General features: G+C 43.7%; 3 protein-coding genes across 4 annotated transcripts; 2 read left to right on the top strand and 1 right to left on the bottom strand.

Annotated features, from left to right (window-relative positions):
• Positions 1-123: 123 nt before the first annotated feature.
• LOC128451337 (RNA polymerase II elongation factor ELL) lies at positions 124-8,657 on the top strand. 2 transcript variants are annotated; one of them, XM_053435129.1, is made up of 11 exons: positions 124-369; positions 2,113-2,157; positions 2,510-2,631; positions 3,367-3,527; positions 4,409-4,710; positions 5,008-5,132; positions 5,611-6,206; positions 6,301-6,364; positions 6,954-7,125; positions 7,425-7,469; positions 7,581-8,657. In XM_053435129.1, exons 1-11 carry the CDS (start codon positions 235-237, stop codon positions 7,707-7,709), a joined length of 1,896 nt encoding a protein of 631 aa, XP_053291104.1. In that variant the 5' UTR covers positions 124-234; the 3' UTR covers positions 7,710-8,657. The 2 variants fall into 2 exon arrangements, with proteins under 2 accessions (XP_053291104.1, XP_053291103.1); XM_053435128.1 differs by having other exon boundaries at positions 6,298-6,364.
• A 459-nt stretch (positions 8,658-9,116) lies between these two features.
• On the top strand, positions 9,117-14,341 carry d2hgdh (D-2-hydroxyglutarate dehydrogenase). The gene is made up of 10 exons (XM_053434550.1): positions 9,117-9,270; positions 10,387-10,764; positions 10,849-10,906; positions 10,988-11,127; positions 11,628-11,821; positions 11,947-12,115; positions 12,242-12,385; positions 12,698-12,840; positions 13,107-13,272; positions 13,417-14,341. The coding sequence occupies exons 2-10, from the start codon at positions 10,422-10,424 to the stop codon at positions 13,707-13,709; spliced, it is 1,650 nt and encodes a 549-aa protein (XP_053290525.1). The 5' UTR covers positions 9,117-9,270; positions 10,387-10,421; the 3' UTR covers positions 13,710-14,341.
• acvr1l (activin A receptor, type 1 like) lies at positions 14,191-22,679 on the bottom strand. The gene is made up of 10 exons (XM_053434552.1): positions 22,537-22,679; positions 21,256-21,339; positions 20,318-20,572; positions 19,615-19,829; positions 19,000-19,099; positions 17,968-18,114; positions 17,287-17,562; positions 16,730-16,927; positions 16,508-16,638; positions 14,191-15,634 (listed from the first exon to the last, which is right to left on the bottom strand). Exons 2-10 carry the CDS (start codon positions 21,326-21,328, stop codon positions 15,503-15,505), a joined length of 1,527 nt encoding a protein of 508 aa, XP_053290527.1. The 5' UTR covers positions 21,329-21,339; positions 22,537-22,679; the 3' UTR covers positions 14,191-15,502.
• Positions 22,680-24,077: the final 1,398 nt, after the last annotated feature.

Here is a 24,077-nt window from a genome sequence, read left to right as displayed (position 1 = left end):
CAGCGGCGCTTACGTAAACTCTACGTCACGGTTTATTTATGTCCGCGGGCCAATCGGATCCCTCCTGGGCCCCGCCGTCATGACGTAACGCGATCTACTCCAGAATAGCGCGCGGCGGCGGCGAAGGCGCTGAGCTCGTCTTTTCTCCGGGATTCTGGCGCCGGTGCTCGGGCGGTAATGTCTCTGTGTTCGCTGCGGGCTGAGAGAGCCTGACGCCCGGGTGGAGGAGGCAGCATGTCGGCGCTGAGGGAGAACCACAGCTATGGTCTGACCAGCGGGGAACTGAGCCGCGGGGGGAACGTCTCCGTTTTTCACGTCAAACTCACTGACAGCGCGGCCAAAGCCATCGGCTCCTTCCAGACCGGAAAGGTAGGTCCACGATTAAAGGCTCCGGTAACGAGCCATCACACGGGATCAGGTTTAACTCGGCCACTTCCGTGAGAGCAGGCTCACTCCAGAGCGAGGTGGCCGGAGAGGGCGAGGGCAGAGGCGGGCTGGGGCTTTGTGCCCGAGCCCAAGTTGTTGTGGTTGTTGTCTGTAATGAACCTGGTTCCGTCCCCGACGTGGAGACGAGCCGGGTTGCGTAAGAATAATGCGGAAACTCTCCTGTGAGACGATTCTGCTGAAAAAGGCCGCGACATTACAGAGCTAGAAGTGTTAGTGACTGTAGGAGGCAGGGGCGGCTCTAGGGTTTTTCTTAACCAGGGGGCCACAGTTCAGACAGAAGGGGGGGGGGGGGGGGGGTTGTAAGGTATGTCCATCATCCAGGCACAATTCCTGATTCGGTAATGGTTGAGGGTAAATAGTCTGCGGCAACTTGACTTCTAATCAATATCACAGGCGTTCCAAACTTCTACCGCGGTAGCGATTAATGAACAATCGTCTAATCCCCCCCCCCCCCCCCCTTACTTTAACCCTGAAGTCCTGGCTGTGTGCGTCACATTACGTCTCATGTTGTAAATACTCATAAACTCGATAGCGAATCAAACAAACGCAAAGTCAACTTTGTGTCGTGTACGTTTCCTAATAACTTCAGATTAGTGTTGGCGTTAACGTGTAAAGTGAGGGCAGGTCAGGGGGGGAGGGGGGGGAGGACATTCAGCAGCACGGTACAAGGAAGCTGCTGCATAATTATCGGAGTGGAAACCCGACATTTACCGAACGCACGCGTTAGAGAAATTATTACCGAATTATCAGCCTGATTTAGTTGGTGAGAGTTAATGAATGTCGGTTACGGTGAGTTTCCAAGCCACATTCATACAGTGCAAGGGAAGGAAAGGAAGATGGGACTTTGGGATTGCATTTGAGAGATGGAGCACTTATCATTGTTTACCAAACGTATCCTGAGCTGCAGCCAGTTTATTATCCACGCTGACAGATGGACAGAATCGAAATCAAACATTTTGATCCAGTGAATCGTAAACAACGTAGACGCTGCAGGAAGTCCTGACCAGAGAACAGCACATGTGCACTTCCCCTATTCAGTAATTCCTTGTAACAGGGACAGGAAACTCCTCAGAGGACCGACGTATCACCAAGTCCCTTCTGATAAAACCACCCGGCCTGCTGTCATATCCCTTCTTTCGTTTGTAATACAGAGAGATGCACAGGAAGGAGGGGCGGAAAACACCTGATGCAAAACTGAAAACCGACACACGCACAATACTGTTGCATTGCACATACCTAGTTTCTTTATTTAGCCTTTAAGTGAGGCTATTCATAAACCACTTGGCCTGATCATACAGACAAAACACACACACACACACCTCCATGCTCTGTGCTGGAAGCCTCATCACTGTGCACGCATCAACAGGTGGACTCACAAATCCCCCCCCCCCCCATGAAAAGGTCAATTAGATTCTAGTCATCGCACATTTTCCGTCCGGAACACAAACGTGTTGGCGTGGCCTCTGCAGTTTCCTCCAGGCAAATTCACACCAGAGAGAAGTGACGCTGCATCTGGTTGTGGTCAGATGCTGAATACAGAGCAGCGTGTGGTCACTACTGGTCACACTGGGGATACAAGTGTGGCAAGTGGGGGCTAACGTTGTCACATGTTTGACTTTTAAATAGTCACTTAAATTGTAACACTTTTTTCTCTTTCTTTTTCAGGGCTGTTCATCACATCCCACTATCCGTTTTAATGGAAACCAAGGGGTAAGAAGCAGAGCTGCTCTGCCAAGATGTATTCTGGGAGCCGACGCTTATATTAGTAAAAATAATTTAGATACCAGTGTAAGAGTATTGTTATCAAACCCTTCGAACAATAGAAATGTGAGGCTTGAGTCATGTAACTTGAATTAAGAGAATAAACATCAATACACATCGTTTATTTAGAAGAATAGAAGTTTTCTTATTGGCACATATCATCACAGAAACACTGATTCTAATACGTCTTCGAAAGGCTCATATCTGCAGATTTTAACACTTATAATAATGATTTGATTTCATACATTTTAAAGATGTTATATCTGATCCTTTGCATGTCTGTACTTTATTCTTCTTGCAGAGGATCTCTATCCCGTGCTCGGAGAATAGAGAGGACGTCAGGACGTTCACCTTCGGCGTGACGAGCGTGGCCCGTGATAATCCTCATGGAAGCTTTGACTGCGTCCAGCAGCTCAGCACCGGGTAAAGCACAGAGCAATAAATCACCTGCACCGATCGAACACAAGAAACCTTTTGTCTGAATAAAGATTTAAGATGTCAGAGTTACATTTTAGGGGGAAATACAACACGTAGATCCTCGGTACTCAGCAGAGTTTACAGGAAGAAAAGTTGCAAAATTCCGTTGGGAAGCAACAAGCAAAGCAATCATGTGATAAATATAGGGTAGATTGCACGTTTTACTCTAAACAAGGAATTCAAAACCCACTCATGAGGGCTGTGAGCGTGTTTTGTCTCAAGCGATTACATGATTACATGATTATATGTTTACTTTGTAGTCTATGAATAGAATTAACTGGGAACGTGAATGAATTTCAATATTTTAAAATGTCTCCACTCCCCTACTGCCGTGCGAGTCACCCCGCTGGCAACGCAATCTTTTAAATGCCAGACGAAACACGGGGCTCCTGACTCACCGTGAAAAGGCCTCGCAAGCTGGAAATGTGGAGATGTGAACTCGTCACAAGTCTCACAGTTACGCATCAAATTAACTGTTGAGTCTTGACAAGAATATACTAACAGTGTTTGCAGCTGTTTCCTGAATGACATGTTAAATATGGTGAACTACAGATTAGTGTGTGTTGTGCTTTTCACCTGAGTTTTTTGAGTGTTTAATGTGAAATAAATAACATGTAGAAGGAGTCCTGATTGCTCCGTCTGTACTCACTGTCTTCCTCCTCTTCCTCCTCCTCCTCCCAGTGCTGCCAAGGAGCTGTCCTGTCTCGGGGTGATTCAGAAGAAGATGACAGTCAACGCCACAGATGACTCGTACGATAAGGCTCGTCAGAGCATGGCCCAGGCTGAGGAGGAGACACGCAGCCGAGGGGCCATCGTCATCAAGCAGGGGGGGCGCCACCAGGGTAGGAGACAAAGCAAACACTCCTGCGTGCTGGGTTACACAACGGTTGAGGAATCACACTGACTGCGATGGTTAAATCCCAAAGAAGGAAAAACGCAGTCAGCCATATTGCATTGGTCACCATAGCAACATGTGTGGTAACCAGTGACAGCAGTCTTCAGTGTTTCCTCCTGCAGCATTTTGTCCTTTTGTCTGTTTTCTACCGAGTGAACCTTCTATACAGCGCACACACACACACACACACACACGTGCACATTCACCTACAGGATTGTGACTGTGCAGGGGTTTTACATGGGTTTTACATGGGTCACACGCCCTTCAAATATACATACACATGATCAAACCAGTGATTTTTATTTTATTCTTTCTTTTTATGTCACCACTGTCATCTTACTGGTGACCACCAAACCACTTCCTTCTAAACAGATACGCCACCATCATCATGTTTCTCTGAGCACATACAGCACATACACACTAGTTCTGAGGATTCAGTCAGTTCAGAGGAAGCGTGTAAAAAAACAGAACTACAGGCTTGTGCAACAGTGTTGTTGTTTCCTAAATTAGAGAGCAGCTTCTTAGTAACCTCAGTGTGAGTTTCCTGTAAGGTGTAATGGTTTTTTTTCTCTTTCATCCATGGTTCTGCCACAGGACAAATATGATGATGCACCAAGTCTTCCTCTCAGTCTTTGATCATACACATTTAGAAGGTTCAAGAAATGCAACATTTGGGGGAAAAAACCTTTACAAAAACAGCACAAGGTCACCTTCTGATATTAGAAACCTCTGTCACGTCCCTTTTTGAAATTTCTTTTTGAAGATATTTTTCGCTTTAATTGGGAATGGGCGTCTTTTGATGTGTGATTTCCTTCTTCCTCGGCTCAGGCAAGAAGGTAACGGTGCGAGCCCCGGCGCCTGCGCTGGCCAGCCTGACCAAGCCCAGGCCGTCCTCCCAGACCTTCCTCAGCAACATCAAGAGAGGGGGTGGGGGCGTGTCAAAGCTGAAGAAGGGGGCCTGTGTGTCGAACCGGAGGAGCACGGGCGATGTGCAGGAGAGGCCGCTCAGGGAGAGGCTGACACACTTGCTGGCTCTGAGGCCGTACAAGAGGCCTGAGTTAATCCTGAGGCTGCAGAAAGACGGATTCTCAGCAGAGGACAAGGACATGCTGGACTCCGTAGTGATGGAGGTGATTATTTCCTGTTTGAACCAGATACATACATCCTTCAGTGAAAGTACACAAAAGGAAAGATCATACAGGGAAACACAGGGGCTGTTAAAACAACACTTGGCTGCTGGCCTATGTTATTTTTCAGCTGTGACACTAAATATTAATGTGTAAAGTAGATTTTTAGACACATATGGAGATAATAGATAAAACAGACCCACAAATGTTTAACTGTGTTAATGAACAGATGAAACTCTTAACCCTGAAACACAATCCTTTCTCACTTCTGTGTGTACTTGTGTGTAACTGTGATCGCAGGTCGGACAACTCAGCAGTAGAGACAACACGTTCGTGCTGAGGGAGAGTCTGTATAAGGACCTGCAGAAGGACTGGCCAGGCTACAGCTCCGGAGACCAGCAGCTTCTTAAAAGGATCCTCGTCAGGTAACACACACGAGGAATGATGTGTCCCCATATTCAACTGAGGAAATTGCACAAGAAACAGTTATTAAAAGGTTTTTTCTCAATGGTAACTGTAAATGCAAACTGTGCCAACTCAGCAGTCTGTAGCATGAAAACAACACAGAAAGCCTGGAGAGTCAAATGGAGCTCTTCCTCTGCCTGCATTTATTATAAAAACCATAGAGAGGTCACCTTCCTGCTTTTCTTACTTCAATTTAGGAAGTGAAATTTAGGTTTCTGCAGTTGTTCAAGAGATGTAAACTGAGGCTCATTTCGTAGATTAAAAGGCAACAGAATTTATATTTTGTCTTATAATTAGAATTTATTTATATGTGATATTTACTCTCTAACCGACAAATTTCCCTTCATAAGAATTGATTTTCATAAAGAGAAAGTGTGTTACATACTTTCTTATATATCTGAATATGAGGTTTTATGCACAATATCACTGTCTGTGCAGGAGGCTGTTTCAGCCGCAGCAGAACCTCCTCACTGCCCCTGAGGCCCAGGTCAGCCCCCTGCGAGACACCCCCAACTCCTCCCCAGCACACCGTCCAAAACCTTCCCTGCCAGAGGAATACACCGACCCTCTGGCCAGCAAGAAGCCCAGGATCTCCCACCTGTCCAGCAAACCACCCAGTGCCAACTCAAGACTGAGGTCTTCTGAACAAGTGTCTCATAAAGAAGGTGCAAAGGCGAAGGCGGCAGACGGGAAAAAGAACTCTCTCGACCCTCGGAAGCTGTTTGACTCCCTGTCAGTCGCCTGTCGGCAGGAGGAGGAGGTGGTTAAAAGGCTCGAGCCGTCTCCCTGTGCTCAGGAGGAGGCGGAGAGCCCAGGAGACCTCCCCCTTCCCGACTCCGACCGCCCTCCGTCCCCTCTGGTAGTGCCTGATCTGAGCAGACACACAACAAAAAGGAAGAGGAGCAAACACAAACACAGAGACAAGACGAGCGCAGCAGGCCTGGTCAGGGAGAAGAAGAGGTGTAGGGGAGCGAAAGAAAGGAGAAAAGATCTCAGCTCAGACGACCCAGGCAAAGTCCTGCTGGATTGCTCAGGTCAGTGCTGTGAGCTGCTACTATGTGACCTCAAGCGTCAGTGTGTCAGTGTGTCAGTTTTTTGAAAATAGTTTGGCATTCTTTCTTTCAGAAGCAAGTGAAATAATGTTCGACTCTCCGGAGCATCAAGTGGACGATGACTCAGCAGATTATTTATTGTAAGTATGTTTTTATTGGTAGATGTGACACAGCATGTTTCCACCTCTGGAACTTTTCTCCAGAGATCGGGAAACTTTGCAGGAGCTCCGTTCCCCCATGTTGTGAAAATGTGGTTGAACATTAAAGTCACTGACTGGCCAAGTTAGCTGGCATTTTTCAAACTAGTTATCTTACTTTGGTTTTTGCTTTTAGTTTGTTGCTAATAAGAGTCTGAAAGATCTTTTGACCAACATTACATGCATGCACAAAGTCAAAGTCCAACCTTGAGACATCAGTGGAGTAATTAGTTTAATCCTCTTGTGGCTTTGGCCCTGATGTTGGAACTGGAAGATAAATTACAATCCTCTACAAGAAAGTTAAGCTCCAACAGAGGAAAGTGAAGTTTCTGGAAATTTAGCTAGAAAAGCTTATCTGCTCAACTCTTGTATTAAACTTTTGTTAAAATACAAAATACTCAAAAAAACTTGTTTGGGATTCCGTTTTCTATCCTTCAAGATTTTTAAGATACAAACCTCTTCCAGGTTGTTAAGACTTTCACATTGTAGACGATTGATCTCACACTGGTGTCTCTCTACTCTCCCTTCACAGGACGTACGCAGTGATTGGCGACCACGACCAGAGGCAGAGCTACAAAGAGGACTTCAACAAGGAGTACAACGAGTACAGAGATTTACACGCTCGCATCGACGGCGTCACCCGGCAGTTCATGGAGCTGGACACACAGCGTAAACAGCTTCACCAGGAATCACACAAATACAAGGTAATAATGTTGTTTTATTTATATTACTAATACGCAACTGATACCTTTGTCATGCTATTGTCCTACCAATCTGAAGCTAGTAGCACATTTAGGCATACTTTTTAAAATGATGACTGCTTTGAATATACTGAATATAATGCAAATGATGAATTTAATATGACAAATTTGGATTTTAAATTGTCGCTCACAGGTCATAAACCTTACTTTAAAATGTAGGTTTTCATTTGAATAAAATTACACATTGAGGCAGGTGTCTATCAGTTTTACTACATTGTTATTTCTTTGTTTATCTCTTGCAGACGGTTCATAATCAAATTGTTCAAGAGTATCGCAAAATCAAGAAGGTAAGAACTTTCCAGATACTTGATATTGATCTCACCACTGCTGCAGATGATGTACACCTCCCCTCTCGTTCTATCACATGATCAAGCTTTCTCTTACTCATTTCCCTTCAGTCGAACCCAAACTACAACCAGGACAAGCTCCGCTGTGAATATCTACACAACAAACTGGCCCACATCAAGAAGCTCATATCGGAGTACGACAAACACCAGTCCAGCCTGGACCACTCCTGTCCCAAATGAAGCCCCCCCCCCGACTCGGAGACGAGTACAGCAAACACACCGCAAGGTGCCGGAGGTTCACGCTGCTGAGCTGAACGCCATCGAGCTGGATTGGATGGCGGCGGCTGAGTCTACTCTCCTCTCTTGAGACCTGCTGCAGATGCAAGCAGAGTTGTGTGGGAAGAGCAACAGCGGAGCGTTGTGTGGAAGCAGCTCTCCAACACGAGATCTTTACTGAGAAGATGAGACGGGATCTTTGAAAAGCTGTGAGCTGCTGCTTCAGTGACATGACACTGTCAAGGCCCTGAGCAACAACCGCTGAAGCTCTGAAAGCTGACACTTAGCTCTTATTCTATAAAACAGTTACATGTGCAGAGAGGGTGCTAATCTTCCAACACACCTGTAGATCCCCATCACACAGTTGAGTTGTTTAGTGAGTGAAATGTAAACATCTAAAATGGGTGTTAGCTTCTGTGTTCTGTCAGCCCTCAATCAATGTTCACATTTAATGCTGGAATTGTGAGACAACCGCTCGCCTTACAGACCCAGACACCTCGTTACCCCAGGGGGAGGTGAAAAGGTGGCGGCCATCCTGAGAGGAGGTCTGGTGACCTTAGACTTGATCAGTGTTGTTGTCGGCTCTCCTCAGTTCATGACTCCTGAAGGTGGTTCTGTCTGGGCTTCATAGTATTCCACTGCTGTTTTCCTTCATGTCATTATTTTCCTGGAACACACGAGACTGTTATGTTGATCGTTATGTGAACTGTATTCAGGGAACTTACAGTGTGAGCGGCGGTAGAAGTACGATGATTTCAAAACCTGTCTCGATGTGGAGTATTCAAAGTTGCAGTGTTATTGTTACTGTGGGCTACTCTGCGTTGTTTTTGCATGCCATGTACTTCCTGCAGAATGCACGAGGAATAAATCGGAGGTTTTGTCCAACTTTTAAATAAAGTAATTTGTTATTGATTCTGTATGAACTGACCCTGATTCATAACGCTGCTTATAAAACCAGCGAAAACATTCCACAGTGTTTCAATAACAAAGACGCTAAAGTTTTAGTTTTAGTATAGTATAAGTAAAGAAACAATAAGGATGTTTTCATTTGGTGGATTCAATCTTAATGTTGGTTATTTCTGGGGAGGCACCGAATCCAAACTATAAATAATATTGTGTACCATAAGTAGTAGTAGAATTCTGTATATCTTTATTGTAAAATAGGTCTACCTGAACTTCTTTATGTACAATTTATTTGGGCTCTAATGCATTTTGAAAGCATTTTTAATTGAAATGCTTTCTCCCCTTTAGTATATGTCATAATATGCATATAAACAACGCTTATCATTGGTTAATCGGTGATTACAGTACGGCCCACGCCTATTGGTTCAATCTGAAGGAGACGCGTCCTCTGATTGGTCGCCTCTCTTCCTCGCTATCCTTCACCCTCGGATGGTGACTTCCTGTGTTGCAGGTTGTAAACACTGACTCCAGTTCAGCCAAGTGAAGACACCGTCTTGAACTTTGTAACACATTTCCTCGGAGGACACGCTGCAGGATGCAGACTCTCACCTGAAGCTTCACGGTGAGTGACCGAGGATCTCTGTCGCTAGCTGAGCTAATGCAGCTAAGCTAACTGGAGCTGCAGGGTTTAACAGGAGTTTGCAGAAGATCAGTGACGCGAGGAGTCAACACGTTCTTCTCTCACTCGTGTTAGACACAGACACACAGAGTGTGTTCATGTGGAAACTGTTTCATACTACACACATCTGTAAATACAAGTGTGTGTGTTTCAGGACACTGTACAGAAGTCTATGCTAATGGAGATATTGACCAAACAAGATTTGAAGTATAGTGACAGAGGCAGAGTTTTGAAGGCAAATAATTAACTGAAGTTGTGCATTAGTCTAACAAAGTCTATGAAGTCATTGTACAGCAGATTTAAGTGTATTTACAAAAAAGAAGTGAAAACAGTGCAAGAGTCAAACTTAAAATGCAAGAGACTAGAGACAAAGAAATAAGTCGTTAGTTTCAGATATTTGAATACATCTTTATAAATCAAATATGGTGAAATTCAGACACTGAAAATGAAACATTTGTTCAAGCCAATTTTCTGTAGGAAAGTGTGACAACCTTATTATTAATTGTATATTAACATAAATTCACCTTCCACTTGATTTGTTTATCTACATGCGTTATCTGAAGGTGCTTTTTAACGTAGTACGGGTCAAGCTCTTGCAATATGTTACAATGTTAACAGGAAGAAACCAGGAGAAGAAGCGCAGCTCGTGTCAGCAGCCATCTGCCTCAACCGGTTGGGATTAAATATCTCTGTCATTCCCCAAGTCAATCAATCTTGAAAAACTTTATTTGTAACACCCATGTACACAAACCACAATCTGCCTCTATAATGTGCAGCATTTTCTGCTCTTAACCCTCAATTAAAAAACTACCTAAAACATCCCTTTTTAACAGGTGAAAAAATGTAATCTTACCAGTATATTTACAGCTAATAGATAATTATTCACACCGTTGAATAATTATCTAAGGCAGGAGGCGTGCCTGCTTCATTACAGGATTGCTTGTTAACAATTAGAAGCTAAGAATCTGACACATGAGTAGAAACATGAATATAGAATATGTTGCACTATTTCTATGTTGTGGTAACAGGTTTGTGTTTCATCCCACTCCTTCTCTGCAGCCGGTTTCTCCGCCCGTCACACAGACTCTTCAGTTATGGCAGGAATTTTCATGAGAGCATCAAAGCTGAGGACAGCTCTGAGACACCTGAGCTCCCGCAGCTCCCTCTCATCTGCAGCCATAACCAGAGTTTCAGCTGCCGACCCCTGCAGGCCGTCTCTCCTCTGCGGCTCTGGGCAGCTTGTAGCCGCCGCTCGTAAGCTGCACGCTGAGGCAGAGGGAGAAAAGCCGTCTCCGGCTGCAGCCCCGGAGAGACGGCCTTTCTCCAGAGTGACTCCGGAAGATTTGTCCTTCTTCAGAAAGGTCCTACCAGGTGGGACCATCACTGACCCTGACCTGCTGGAGTCAAGTAATGAAGACTGGCTCAAAACAGTGAGAGGTAATGATGAAGAAGAGTTGAAATCAGCATCAGGATCCATTTTATCATACAAATGAAGTTACATAGAACTTATTTCTCGTGCAGGTTCCAGTGAAGTGTTGTTGAGACCTCAGACAACAGAGGAAGTTTCTCAAATTCTTAGGTAAATAACAAACAATGAGAAAAAAGGCTTGGAACAAAAACAAGACATGTCTTTTAAAGTGTCTTATTTCCCCTCCTGCAGTTATTGTAACAGTCGTAACCTGGCAGTCAACACTCAGGGAGGCAACACTGGGCTGGTTGCAGGCAGCGTGCCAGTCTACGATGAGATCATCCTCTCCACCTCGCTTATGAAAAACATCCTAAAATTTGATAGCATCTCTGGTAAGTTCACAAATTCTGAAGTTTAAACCAAAATGATCTGTACGTATCTATGAAAAACTGATCAGAATCATTATCAGAACAAACAACTTCACGCACAATTTAAAGGTTCAGTGTGTAGAGTTTAGTGACATCTAGTGGTTGCATGTTGCAGCTGAACACCCCTCACCTCACACTCGGTGCCAAAACAACAATTCGTACAGTTTATAAGACATTTCCAATATATAAACAAATTTTACAGAGAACTCTGTCAAAATTACTTCCCAACTTCAGATTAGCTGAGATTGTTCTCTCAGCTAATCTGCTGCAGCTTGTTTTCTTACGTTTTTTTTTCATTTTTTTAACATTTCATGTTTCCAATTTGCACCAAGTTCACCAGTGCACTACCCAGAACCCCCCAGCAACACACCTGCAGAGTTTGCAGTAGATCAGCGGTTATCGAGGCATATTACATGCATCAGTACACATACTGACAGTAAGATTTCTCCTTCACTGTGTTTCAGGTATTCTAACCTGCCAGGCAGGTTGTGTCCTGGAGAACTTGTCTCTCTACCTGGAGGACAGAGACTACATCATGCCACTGGATCTGGGCTCAAAAGGCAGCTGCCAAATAGGAGGCAACGTGGCAACAAACGCAGGCGGACTGCGGCTGCTGCGATATGGCTCCCTACGAGGGACTGTGCTGGGTGTGGAAGTGGTGAGCGGACTGAACCACTTCATCACCTTCAACATCTTGTGAGGACAAGTTTGAGCTCACATGAATCTGATAGTAAAGAATTAAAGAATTGATTGAATGTTTGTGGATGTGTGTGACATATACAGGTGTTGGCAGACGGGCGGGTGCTGGACTGTCTGACCACACTGCGGAAGGATAACACCGGATATGACCTCAAACAGCTCTTCATAGGGTCAGAGGGGACACTGGGGGTCATTACAGCCGTGTCCATCCTTTGTCCCCGGAAACCAAAATCTGTCAATGTGGTTTTCCTGGGTAGGTTCTTTTTTCACTCAGATCTGGAGATGAAAACGGTGAATTTAACAATGTGATGAATTTTTCCCTGTACGTCAAACAGCTAAACCCAGACCCCTGTGTGTGTGTGTGTGTTTTTGTGTGTAGGCTGTGAGACCTTCGAGAAGCTACTGCAGACGTTTCAGCTCTGCAGAGGCATGCTGGGAGAAATCCTGTCTGCTTTTGAGTTCCTGGACAGTGAATGTATGAGGCTGCTGAACACGCACCTCAAAATCCCTAATCCCATTTCAGGTAGGCACGCACAACAAAAGGTTTTCAAGAAGTCGGCGTAATAGATCTTTATGAGACCTTTCTGCCTTTATCACCAAATGTTTATAACTTCTGATAAGTGATAGCATACTAACAAGCTTCATGTGGCATTTTCATGTATGCTTAACTATATTTATTACCCATTATAACCCATCAGTTATGGATGTGGGAAGATGTGACTTAACAGTATACCAACAACCTCATTGTAGTGTGTTGCAAAACGTTTATCAGTGTTTGTATGTGTCACTTATAAATACTGACACACATGTCAACCCCCCCCCCCCCTCCCTGCAGCCTGCCCATTCTACATAGTCATAGAAACATCTGGATCTGACGCGACACACGATGGAGAAAAACTCCACAACTTTCTGGAAGAGGCGATGAGCTCTTCAATTATCACTGATGGAACTGTGGCCACTGAGGATTCCAAAATAAAGGTCACTGATTTAAAGACAGATGGACACATTGTTGGTTTTCTAGTCTCTGTACTTGATCTTATTGATAATAAAAACTAGAAGGCACAACTCTGCCAAGGCCAACAGTCCCTTTTGAATTAAATCAAATTGCACTCACTCATAGATCAGTCTCCTAAATATCCTATCTTGTAATATCCATGTCTCAAAACTTCCACCAAGTCTTGTGGATTTTCTGGGAAGGACCAAGATATAAATAATGTTTTTTTTTTCCCCTTCTAACTGTTCAGGCTCTGTGGTCGATGCGGGAACGCGTCACCGAGGCGCTGACTCACGAGGGCTACACGTACAAGTATGACATCTCTCTTCCGGTGGAGCAGATCTACCAGCTGGTGGAGGACATGAGGAAGCACGTGGGCAGCCGAGCTAAGAGTGTGGTGGGATACGGACACGTGGGTAAGAGCAGAAGATTTATTTATTTTAAATACTGGCCTGAAAGAAAGAGGTGATTCTTGGCATCTCTTTGGTAACAATACCTACAAAAACCTATCGACATTTTGATATTATGTTTACTTCAATCTCTTACACCCCCCCCTGCAGGTGATGGTAACCTCCACCTAAACGTCACATCTCCTGCCAAAGACCCGTCTCTCCTCGCCGCCATCGAGCCGTTCGTCTACGAGTGGACGGCCAGGTACCAGGGCAGCATCAGCGCTGAGCACGGACTGGGCCTGAAGAAGAGGAACTACATCTACTACAGTAAACCCAGCCAGGCTGTGGCTCTCATGGGCAACATCAAAACCCTGCTCGACCCCAAAGGCATCCTCAACCCATACAAGACTTTACCAGACGACCTCATACGACCTCCTAACCCTCCTGCTGCTGTGGAGTAAATTGTCTTGTATAGAAATCTCACGCTGGACTGATCTCCAGGTGGTTTTAAGGCAGCTCATGCTGTCATCTACCTGAACTGCAGGTTTTGCACAAGACAGCGTTCACCAGGTAAAACGCAAAGTCTCACTGATCTGTACTTTTATTTTTATGTGCACAAATCATAACTTTGAGAATGACAACATCAACGAGCTGCTTACTTAGTCTCTGGACTCCAAATACTCCAAATTAAGTTAACCTTATCAACGTTAAACATTATCAACAACCTGAAAGTTATGTTCAAGCATCTTAATTAAGAACCAGAAGACCTGTGACCCCTATGGGAAAATGTGTCGCTCTGCAGCCACAGATTAGAAGAAAGAAAGATGAAGAAAATCCTGTGTCTGTCAAATCTGTCTCCTGCCACTGTTCTAAGAACCTCTCCTTGAAAATGACCCGTAGAAATAAGTTTTCTAAAAATTATAAAACAGCAAACAGTTGAGCAAGAATGCAGTAAATATTTTATTACATATAAAAAAGACAAAGCAACATTTGTTTTTTCAAAACAAAACCCAGTATTTTTTGAACAAGTTTGTTTGTAACCGCACAACTCAGTAACTGTCTTTTTTAAATAAAGCGATTTCCAAATGAAAAAGGAGTGTTTTGTTCCCATTATTCAGGTAACTTGTACAGTGTTGCATGATGGGAAACGAGAAGAGTGAATTGAGGCCAAGCTTGCTACAGAAAGTCTTCACCCCCATTGGCTTATAAAAAAAAAAAAAGACTCATCATTAAACAGGTTTTCCTTGAATCCTCTCTGCTGTCACAGAAGACTTTTAGATGTGATTACACAGTGAGTTTATAAAGAGTCAGGCAGAGACGAACACCTTCTCACTATAAGACACAGAATCATTCCTATTGGCAGGGGCTTACTGTTTGTTCCAGGAAGCACCAGAATAAACATGTAACATTTGTGGTGCTTCTTCTCCTCAGCTCGATTCCTTTTCCTCCGTTTCTCACCAAACTGTTTCCTACTAGCTTCATTAATGACAACATGGGTACAGAACGTTCATTAGTGTCGATGCCTATACATAAATTCAGTCCTGTTCACGCACCATCAGTCTTACATATCCTCAGTAGTGTGGTAGCAATGGAGCTCCAGTATATATAAATATTAAACTACGTTTAGAAAGTTTCAAAACAATTGCTTCTATTGGCTCTTTTTCCTTTAGTTAGTGTGTTTTTGGAGTGTGTACTTGGTGTGTGTTTGTGGCGTTTGTTGGCATGTTGTGATAAAGCTAAATGAGTGAAAACATTTCCGATTGTCTCTGAGCAGAATGCCGCGACCACACGCCAGAACCAGTGGCTGGGGGTTAGAACCTGAATTGTAGGCGACTCAGCATGTCCTGTTTTGTGTGTGTGTGTGTGTGTGTTTGTGCGACAGAGAGAAGGCCAAACCCAGGGTAGTCCTAAATGGAAGTTAAAGCTTCACTACAATATGCCATCCGTGTTGTTCACACTCAGTAACAGTCCTCAGTTCAAGTCAGTGTGAACACGTTGGCAACAGGTTTGTGTCCCGTGGCGAAGGCAAGTCCCAACATCAGCATTGGCTTCGAGTCAGAGAGAGGGATGTTGAGGGGGGGAAGGCAGCCGCAGGGAAAGGTAGAGAAGAGAGAAGAGAGAGGGATGAAGCTGGAGGACACTTGAACTCCTCTGTTCTTCCACCTCATCTCGTTGAACAAAAGCGTGGCTCGTCTCTAAGCCGAACCCCCCCCCCCTTCTGACACCAGGCAGCTGCCTCTGAAGCTCCTCCCTCTCACGACTCCTTACCCTTCTCCAGAGAGCTGTGGATCTTGTCCAGGGTCTTCTTGATGCGCAGCGCCGTGAGCCTGGCCGACGGGTTCTGGTACCAACACTCCTTCATGAGTTTGACCAGGGCAGAGAGAGTCTGACAGAGGAGGACACAGAGAAACAGATGGTGAAGAAGAAGAAGGGATTCATGCAGTAATACACCCATACTCCATGATAATGTGGCATGTTAGCAACAACCATATCACTAGCATTGGTACCAATCACTCATCTATTTATCATTTAGCAGTTACAGCTGTGAATCTCCGCAAGGCGTACAGGTAATGGCGCCACAGCAGAAGCTTGTGTGTGGTGTGGAAGAGAAGAAGTGTGGTGACTAACTCGTCCTGACTTGTTCTATTGAAACTTTAATTCATTGTGACCCAGGAGATTATGTGATTTAATGTCTTTTATATTGTATTTATTGTCCATCTTCTATGTTCAGCTGAGGTTTGGGTGAATACTGCCGTCTGTACTGGAAATTACACCATGTGGATGATAAACACATCCTTGATCCTTGACGTGCATCCACAACATCCATGTACTTGAATGAAAAAGACTGTACTGTGAACTTGTAACTGGTCTCCAGAGCAACATAAGAGCATGAGAAGGAATTAATGAATTAATCTGCAAATTATTAAGCGTCTCAAAGTATAATGTCCTGGAGCCGAAGGTGATACAATCTAATGTCAAACCACAAAACATTTACTTAACTGTGATACCAGGAGAAGCAGTAAATTCTCACACTTCAGAATCTGAATGGAATCTAATGTTTGATATCTTTGTTCTAAAAATCGATTATCATCATCAATATATCAGCCTGATCGTCACTGATCTCATGAAAAACAAATTGCTGTGATAATCATATCAGTTGAATCTTTTAAAGCAGTGGTTTCAAACTATTTTAGCTTGTGCCCTCTTTAAAAGGAAATTCTTTAACGTGGGTAAATAAAGGTGAAGATTAAACACTCACAGGATCAGAGAACCAGCGATTGGGAATGAAAGGCCTCTGCTGCTCCACACACACCACCTTCCTCATGTCATCAAAGCTGGGATCGTTTGGCACCTGATCATAAAACGGAGGCTTGTACTCCTCAACGATACCTGGAAATAGAACATTGGTATTAAAGCAAACACAATCTAACCCCAGAGGCTTGAAGTTGATCCAAATCACCAGCGTATGAGATGGACTCACCGTTGCTGTATGTGCGTCGTGCTATTTCCCACAGCACCAGTCCAAAGGCCCAGATGTCCACTCTCTTGTAAGCATCAAAGCAGTCGGTCTGAATGGTCTCGTCCAGCACTTCAGGTGCCATGTAGCGCTTGGTGCCAACCTTTGGATTGTTGCCCACATCCAGCACGTTGTCAGCCTGGAAGTGGGTCACAGCCAGTCCTGGAACGTGCATCAACATGATGTTGAAACAGGACTTTCAACAGATCTGTCGTGTGGCACATACCCACACAAATACACCCCGGGTAAAAGAGGTTTGGCCGACTCTGCTATACTTTGTACTACATCAATATCATAGACTGTTTATAAAGATGGACGACATGACCAGTCCCGCCCCATAAAATGATCATGAACGAGACATATAGATCAAAGTGTCAAAATACAAAAGATGGTTTGGTTAATTTATGTAGCTCTTATCACACATGAGCAGGTAGCTCATGTTCCATAAATGGCTAAAAGAAAAAATATTTGACTCTCTGAGAGAAGGTTCCAGAAGATAAAGGAGTAGAAGAAGAACTGACCCAGGTCTGCGATGCAGCAGCGCAGCTCCTTGGTGACCAGGATGTTTTTGCTCTTCAGGTCCCGGTGGGCGATGGCCGGTTTCCCCTCTGTGCCGAAGATCTCGGTGTGCAGGTGCACGAGGCCGCACGCTATCGACGCCGCCATCGCCAGGCCCTCCGTGGTTTCCACGGCAACCCGCTGCAAGTAGTCATAAAGCGAGCCGTTCTCATGGTAATGGGTGATGAGCCACAGCTGCGTGCTGGAGTTCCGAGAAGTCATGTCAGACGCCATGAAGCCTGAAAGGAGAGACGGAGGAGAGAGAGAAGACAGGAATGAAATATAACTGAGTCACAAACTGTATCTAATTATCAGTACATTGTATTATAATATGTTGCACATGTTACTAATTGCATTCTCTCTATGTATCAGTGCTTTCAAACATTGGAAGGTGGCGAGAACACAAGAACATTCAATTAAACATGGATCACAGCAACATTTAGCTTCTGAAGAAAAGTCATTCAAGCAGAACATTTGTCTAATGAAGCCGAGATAATCAAATCTCTGAAGCTGTTTTCCTCTGAAGCTCAACTACTGTATATCCTTGGTAATGATGAAAAAAAGACATTAATCCAGCGGAGAAATAAACTCAACCTTCCATTCTGCAGGAACTCCCATCGCACATGTGTGTGTAGCAGACTCACCCAGTATGTTGTCATGTCGTAGCAGCACTGTGTTGTAGATCTCAGTCTCTCTGAACCAGGACTTCTCATCTCTTGAGGAGAAGATTTTCACAGCCACGTTCTCGCCCTGCCACTGACCACGCCACACTTCTCCATATCTGCCCTTACCTGGAACAAGAGATGGAAGACAAATGAAATATTGGAAGCACAGGAAGTCAGGGCAGAAAATATACAGATGTCTGTCCCTTTTGTATTTAACATTCTGCACATTCTCTAAATTTTTCATAAAATTTTATTTCAATGTTTTGGTTTTTCCATGGTATTTTAAGGCTACATTCATGTTCTGGTTGTTCCAGCTCTCTCTGGTGTCGGATTTCTCCGACACAGTTTCCACATCAACGACCCATCACAGCACAAAACCACATTTTTCCAATTCCAAACTGGCACAAACTGTAGCGTATCGTTCTGAAGCACGAGACAGGATCCTGTGGCATCTGACCCACATACTTTTATTTAATAACTCAAAACTTACATCACCACTGTAAGACAAGGGCTGTAAGTAAAAAGCGACTTGTGTTGATTTAATTCAGAGAAAAATGATGGGACTTTCTTTCACACAGTTTTCATCTGTTTGAAGTTTTTATCACATTTGTATCTTAATACAATTTACAATCTAAAAATACATGTGTTTGATAATCATCCAAGAAGAGTTGAATTGAGGCGACTATGAAAAGGATCTGAATGATTGATTATCTTCATGGACATCAGTGTCTCCAGTCCTTGGAAAAAAGTGATGAGCAGCAAAACCAAACTGCATGAAGGACGACAGAGACACTGACACTGTGCTCACTGCTGTGAAGCCAATGTTCACATGAGGTTTTCAGTTTCCTGGTTATTCAGAAACTATCAAAGACAGATCCATTTCTGTGCTCATGTCTACTTTTTGATTTAGGTTTTTTAATGATTTCTGATTAGTTGTAAATATTCCTCTGACTAAATACGCTGATGAATAAACCAATCAAAAATAGTTGAATCCAGTCCAGCTTCACTTACCTACACACTCCATCAGACTGATCTGCCTGGCCACAGTTCTCTGGACAAGGAAGGGAAGACCCGAACCCGAACCTGACGTACACGAGTGATCCAACAGGTCCTGCAGACAGACAGACATCAGTTTAGTTTTATATGTCATAATCTTCTGTAGGAGCATAGTATTAAACACATAACATGTAAGTGCAAAGCCATTCTGTATATTCTGCATCAACTGTCATGAAAAAGGGTGCAACTGTAATAATAAAGAAATGATAAACCAAATCCCGTTTGTGGAAGATTTCCCCATTTTATCTATCTTTAAACATAAAAAGCTATAAATACCTTCTCATTATTATTATTTCACAGAACTCAAATCATGTTGTTTTCTCAAACAACAATTTGTAGACAACCTAACAAACCTTAAATGAAAGCAAAAGGATGACAAAAATGACTGAAACTTAATTCTCAGAGCAAAAAAAAATACCCATTAAATACAAATGTACACATTTTTATAGTAAGGAATGAACCCAACATCAGATAACTCATCATTAGTTCAACAACAGGAACATTTGCATGCAAGATGGAATCCCTCTCTGCTTTGTTGTGAATCTATCAACATGCTGTCGTCTTTCTTACCGCTAAAGTGCTGTCTCCCACATTGGAGGAGATGAGGCCGTCGATGGCTCCCTGCTCGGTGTCAAATTCCTGCAGCCTGTGCAGACGGCCGTGGTGGAGCCTCCTGCAGGCCAGTACCGATACCACAGAGAGCAGAGCCAGAACCACCACTGGGCCGAGTACAAACAGAGCCAAGGTCTCAACACGATATCGAACTGGCTCCCCCTCTGGCTCATCTTCTCAAGGGTAGAGATAAATTAGGCAGAGAGGAAAAAAGAGAAGAAATACATAGTTACATGACTGTGTACATCATATGTACACAATAAACAATAATTTCCTTGCTTTAATCATTGCCCCGACAAGGACGTTATGCTTTCACCGCTGTCCATTTGTTTGATTGTTGGTTTATTTGTTTGTTAGCAGGATGATGCGAAAACTGCTGCACAGATTTCAATAAAATTGGTGGAAGGATGGGAGACAGGCCAAGAAAGAGCTAATAACATTGTCAGGGGGATTCACACAATTTTATCAAATTCATTGAAGTTGGAGATATTTTTTGTATTTTCTATTGGAATAGTTCATGGATCTTGATGGGGGAAAAAAGCATATTTAGAGAACTGCAATGTGGTGCAGCTTGATTGAATGTAGGGCGCTGTTGGGTCTGGTTGGAGGTGTGCGCTCTACTGATTCTAGTTAAACATGAATTAAGCTGCCATTCACGTACCTGATGGAAGCAGAGCCATGAGAGTGCTCCTGGTGTTGTTGCCGTTGCACATGGTCTCAGAGCAGCAGGTGATGGCCTGGTGGAAGGACGGCGCTGTGAAGCAATGCAACAGGATTTTTTCCGGTCCATTCAGGCAGCCGTGCTCAAACTCCACCCTGCTGCCGCCCACTGTGACAGAGGAGAAGCACCGGGTTCCCTGGCAGCGGGTGACCTGAGGGCATGTTGGGCTATCACACAAACATACCAACTGTCCATCTGTGGAGGAGAAGACGATACGAGTTCATCATACATTCAAAGGAAATAGAAGACACTGAATGTATTTAAGGCAGTAAGCCAATGGAGAGATTTCTGTCTCGCAAACTTTCTCACTCACATCAAGCTGGCCATCTGGCAAAATGCAACTTCACTTCCACTAAATGACACTTGATTGGCAGTTATTATACCAATAAATGAAGTCTGTAGTGGTCATAAAATACAACAAACACTATAAAATGTAAAATGCAATTTAAAAAGGAAATGGAGTGCTGTCTGTAAGTTGTTCTAGATCTAGACTTTTTACTTAATTTGTATTGCCCATGTAGTATTTTCAAATACTTATGACACACTGTTACTGGAAATGACGCGTCATCATGTGTATATATTTGGAATTAACCCTTTTCAAATGATCAATCTGAGAGGGACAATCCTTCTTTGGTTGATCTACTCACTGCTCGGTGACATTTGGGACCTATACTGACATAACAAACCTGATATCAACTTCAAAACGCTGACATTGAATTAGTCCCTGCTGCCACTGAGAAAATCAATGCCAATAGCTTTTATGTCAAGTCTCACAAACAATTGCTCATAGTTAGTGTGAGAAGACAAAAACAACAGACAGCTGAAAAAATGTCTCATAATCTGCAAACAGAAATCAAGAAGATATTTTATCACGTTACCTGAGCCCTCAGCTGATGTGTGCAGGGCCTTCAGCAACAGCAGCAGCAGGACATGGACACTGCAAGGACCCATGTTTCAGTGCACTGACGGAGGGAAAGAAGGAAGAAGAAGAAGAAGAAGAGACAGTGAGAGTTCACATGAGTTCACTCTTGTAAAGAGGATAATTGCATTTAGCTCCTCTATGTTTTCAGATTATCTGACAAGAGTAAAGACAAAAAGGAAGCTTCAACTGCTAATGGTTGAGTCCAATGAAGCCAAATAGTGCTTTGATTGCCTGTGTCTATCTAAGGTCTAAGGTTTGGTATAGAAGATTTTGCAAAAGACAATTAGGAAAGATACAGTGCCGGTTTAAAAAGTTGGGTCCACACTTTGACATAATATAAATAGATAGATGGAGAGATGAGATGGATGCTTTATTGACCCCAAGGGACAAGTAGGCATCCAGGAGCTCACAAGACAGTCAAACACAAGAGTATAAGAATAATAAAAGGTCAAAATGAGTCTAGAATAAGTTCAGTGCAGTGAGAGGAAAGTAGAGTCAGCCGAACTACTACAAAGCTGTCACTGTACAGGAAGTCTGTGCTAATGGAGATATTGACAATATAATATTTGAAGTGTAAGGTGATGAGAGACACAACTAACAGAGGGAGAGTATCGAAACAAAATATAAATACTGATTTCAAGATGAATAGGTGAAGTGATACAAGGATGTGCATTAGACTAACATAGCCTGTAAAATGATGGTGCAGCAGATGTCACTTTATTAAAAACAATGTAAAAAAACTGTGCAAGAGTAATCTTAAAGACTAGAGATATAAAATCAAATAACGATAACATATTTGAGCTGCTAGTTTCATAAAAACAAGCTAATCACTAGCAGTAGCTTTTAAAAGGTATAATTTGTTTTGCTTCAGCGAGGCTAACAGTGAATGTAGCACTGCTAAACAACAACAACACAAATTCCGTTAACAAGATAACACCATGAACCACAGTGTGTGAACCTCTGTTTTTTTACCTAACCTCTACTAAAACAAACCTCAATCCTCGGCTCCTCCTCAGTGAACCTGCCGCACCGGAGGTCGGTGTGTCGGCTGCTAACAGGCCACCAACAGGCGCTTTTATTGACCGGCCACCGGCGCCTCGGCGGCGCAAGGCAGACAGACCGCCGCCCGTTAGACCTGCAAGCTAAGCTAAGCTAGCTGTGCAGCAACAAAGCGCAGCCCGGCAGTCTTGGCGACTTCCGGGCACAGAAGCCAGCGATAGAAACGAGAGCCACGTACCTGTCGCACCCGGGGAGCAGCTTCTAACTCATCCCGCGGAGTGTGTGTGTCAGTGGGCTGCGTGTGAATGGAGGTGTTAGCTTGATTAGCGGCGTCAAAGGAGCCGACAGCAGGACCAGTGCCCTGCCCACCCACAGCCACACGCGACGTCACCACAACACTACCGCCGAGCTGCATTGTGGGGCGGAGCAGCCATCCAGCGGGCTGTCACAACAATTACCACAACACCGGTGTACTAATGCTCATGATCTGGATTTGTCCTCAATTGCTACACACAATCTTTACTGTGTGGTGTTTTTTTTAATTGCGAATCTTGTGACTGTTTTTATTCATTTATTTTAACTGTGTTGTTTTGTTGTGGCTCTTGTGTCGAGGTTCAGTGTGTAGAATTCAGGGACATCTAGTGGTGAAGTTGCATGTTGCAGCTGAATGACCCTCACCTACACACTGGATCTTTAATTGTTTGTGGCTGGTTTTGAATGTTTCTTGTTCTCAATGAAATACAAAATAAAAAGACCATACTATGATAAAGAAGTAGAATTGTACAACAATATGTATCGATACTACTACTACCAGCACTACTAATAATAATAATCAAAATAATAATAACAATAATAATATTGATATTGATACTACTAATAGTAATTATAACAATAACAACAATAATATTGATACTACTTATACCACTACCATTACTACTACTAATATAAATAAAAATACTAATATTGATAGTATTACTACCAGAACAACAACAACCACTAATATTAATAATATTGATAATACTACTACCAACACTGCTAATTCTGGTTAAAGCTTCATCATTTCGACAGAGTGCAACACAAGCTGCATCGAGCGGTGGGAGGCTCCCTGCCTGCAGTTTCCCAGGAGAAAACCTTATATGCACTCACCATTACTCTTGGGAGAGTATGTATTTTGAGTGCTTTATTTAAAAAAAATCCCTCAGTGCCTCCATCTCCCTTCACCCCTACAACCATTCAGCAATGACCCGGAGCAACCATGCAGATCTGAAATTGCATATAACACTGCAGCTAAAAGATGGATAAGAAGATTAATCCATTTCACCTCTCACCTGTTGCGATTTATTTCCTCCTTAGTTCAGATAAATACCACTGTGTGTGTGTGTGTGTGTGTGTGTGTGTGTGTGTGTGAGAGAGAGTGTGTGTGTGAGTGAGTGTGTGTGTGAGAGACTATGTGTGAGTGAGTGTGTGTGTGCCTTCGAGAGAGAAAATGGAGAATTGTATCAAGTAGCTGAAATGTTTTCCCTCCACTGGGTCCTGTGGCCTGGAACAATAACCGGCGCTGTTTGTTCTTGCCTTCCTGGGGCATCGGTCTCCAGTGAGTCGGAGCGAGCCCCCGCCAGGATCTGTTCTGCACCAACACAGCTCCAGCACAGAGACACATTGTCCGCAGCCTTTTTAATTAAGAGCCCCGGTTGACACTCAGTGCCAGGTGACCTGAACTGCTCCGAGCCTACATGTGCCCACCGCCGTCATCTCCACTGGGGATAAGTCTCACCGATA

This window comes from Pleuronectes platessa, chromosome 11, assembly GCF_947347685.1.
Source record: "Pleuronectes platessa chromosome 11, fPlePla1.1, whole genome shotgun sequence".
Lineage (NCBI taxonomy): Eukaryota > Metazoa > Chordata > Actinopteri > Pleuronectiformes > Pleuronectidae > Pleuronectes > Pleuronectes platessa.
Note: the sequence above shows the minus strand (reverse complement) of the source record. Positions and strands in the feature narration are given on the sequence as shown.

Bases quoted from the DNA above. Each gene is read 5' to 3' on its own strand.
- LOC128451337 (XM_053435128.1), top strand. From the start codon at position 235: ATGTCGGCGCTGAGGGAGAACCACAGCTATGGTCTGACCAGCGGGGAA. The intron at 370-2,112 runs GTAGGTCCACGA...TTTCTTTTTCAG, and splicing joins GCTCCTTCCAGACCGGAAAG to GGCTGTTCATCACATCCCAC. The intron at 6,207-6,297 runs GTCAGTGCTGTG...TCTTTCTTTCAG, and splicing joins AGTCCTGCTGGATTGCTCAG to AAGCAAGTGAAATAATGTTC.
- acvr1l (XM_053434552.1), bottom strand. From the start codon at position 21,328: ATGGGTCCTTGCAGTGTCCATGTCCTGCTGCTGCTGTTGCTGAAGGCC. The intron at 20,573-21,255 runs GTAACGTGATAA...TCTCCTCCACAG, and splicing joins CACATCAGCTGAGGGCTCAG to ATGGACAGTTGGTATGTTTG. The intron at 15,635-16,507 runs GTGAGTGTTTAA...CTCCTCTGTCAG, and splicing joins ATCGCTGGTTCTCTGATCCT to ACTCTCTCTGCCCTGGTCAA.
- d2hgdh (XM_053434550.1), top strand. From the start codon at position 10,422: ATGGCAGGAATTTTCATGAGAGCATCAAAGCTGAGGACAGCTCTGAGA. The intron at 11,128-11,627 runs GTAAGTTCACAA...ACTGTGTTTCAG, and splicing joins AAAATTTGATAGCATCTCTG to GTATTCTAACCTGCCAGGCA. The intron at 11,822-11,946 runs GTGAGCGGACTG...TGACATATACAG, and splicing joins CTGTGCTGGGTGTGGAAGTG to GTGTTGGCAGACGGGCGGGT.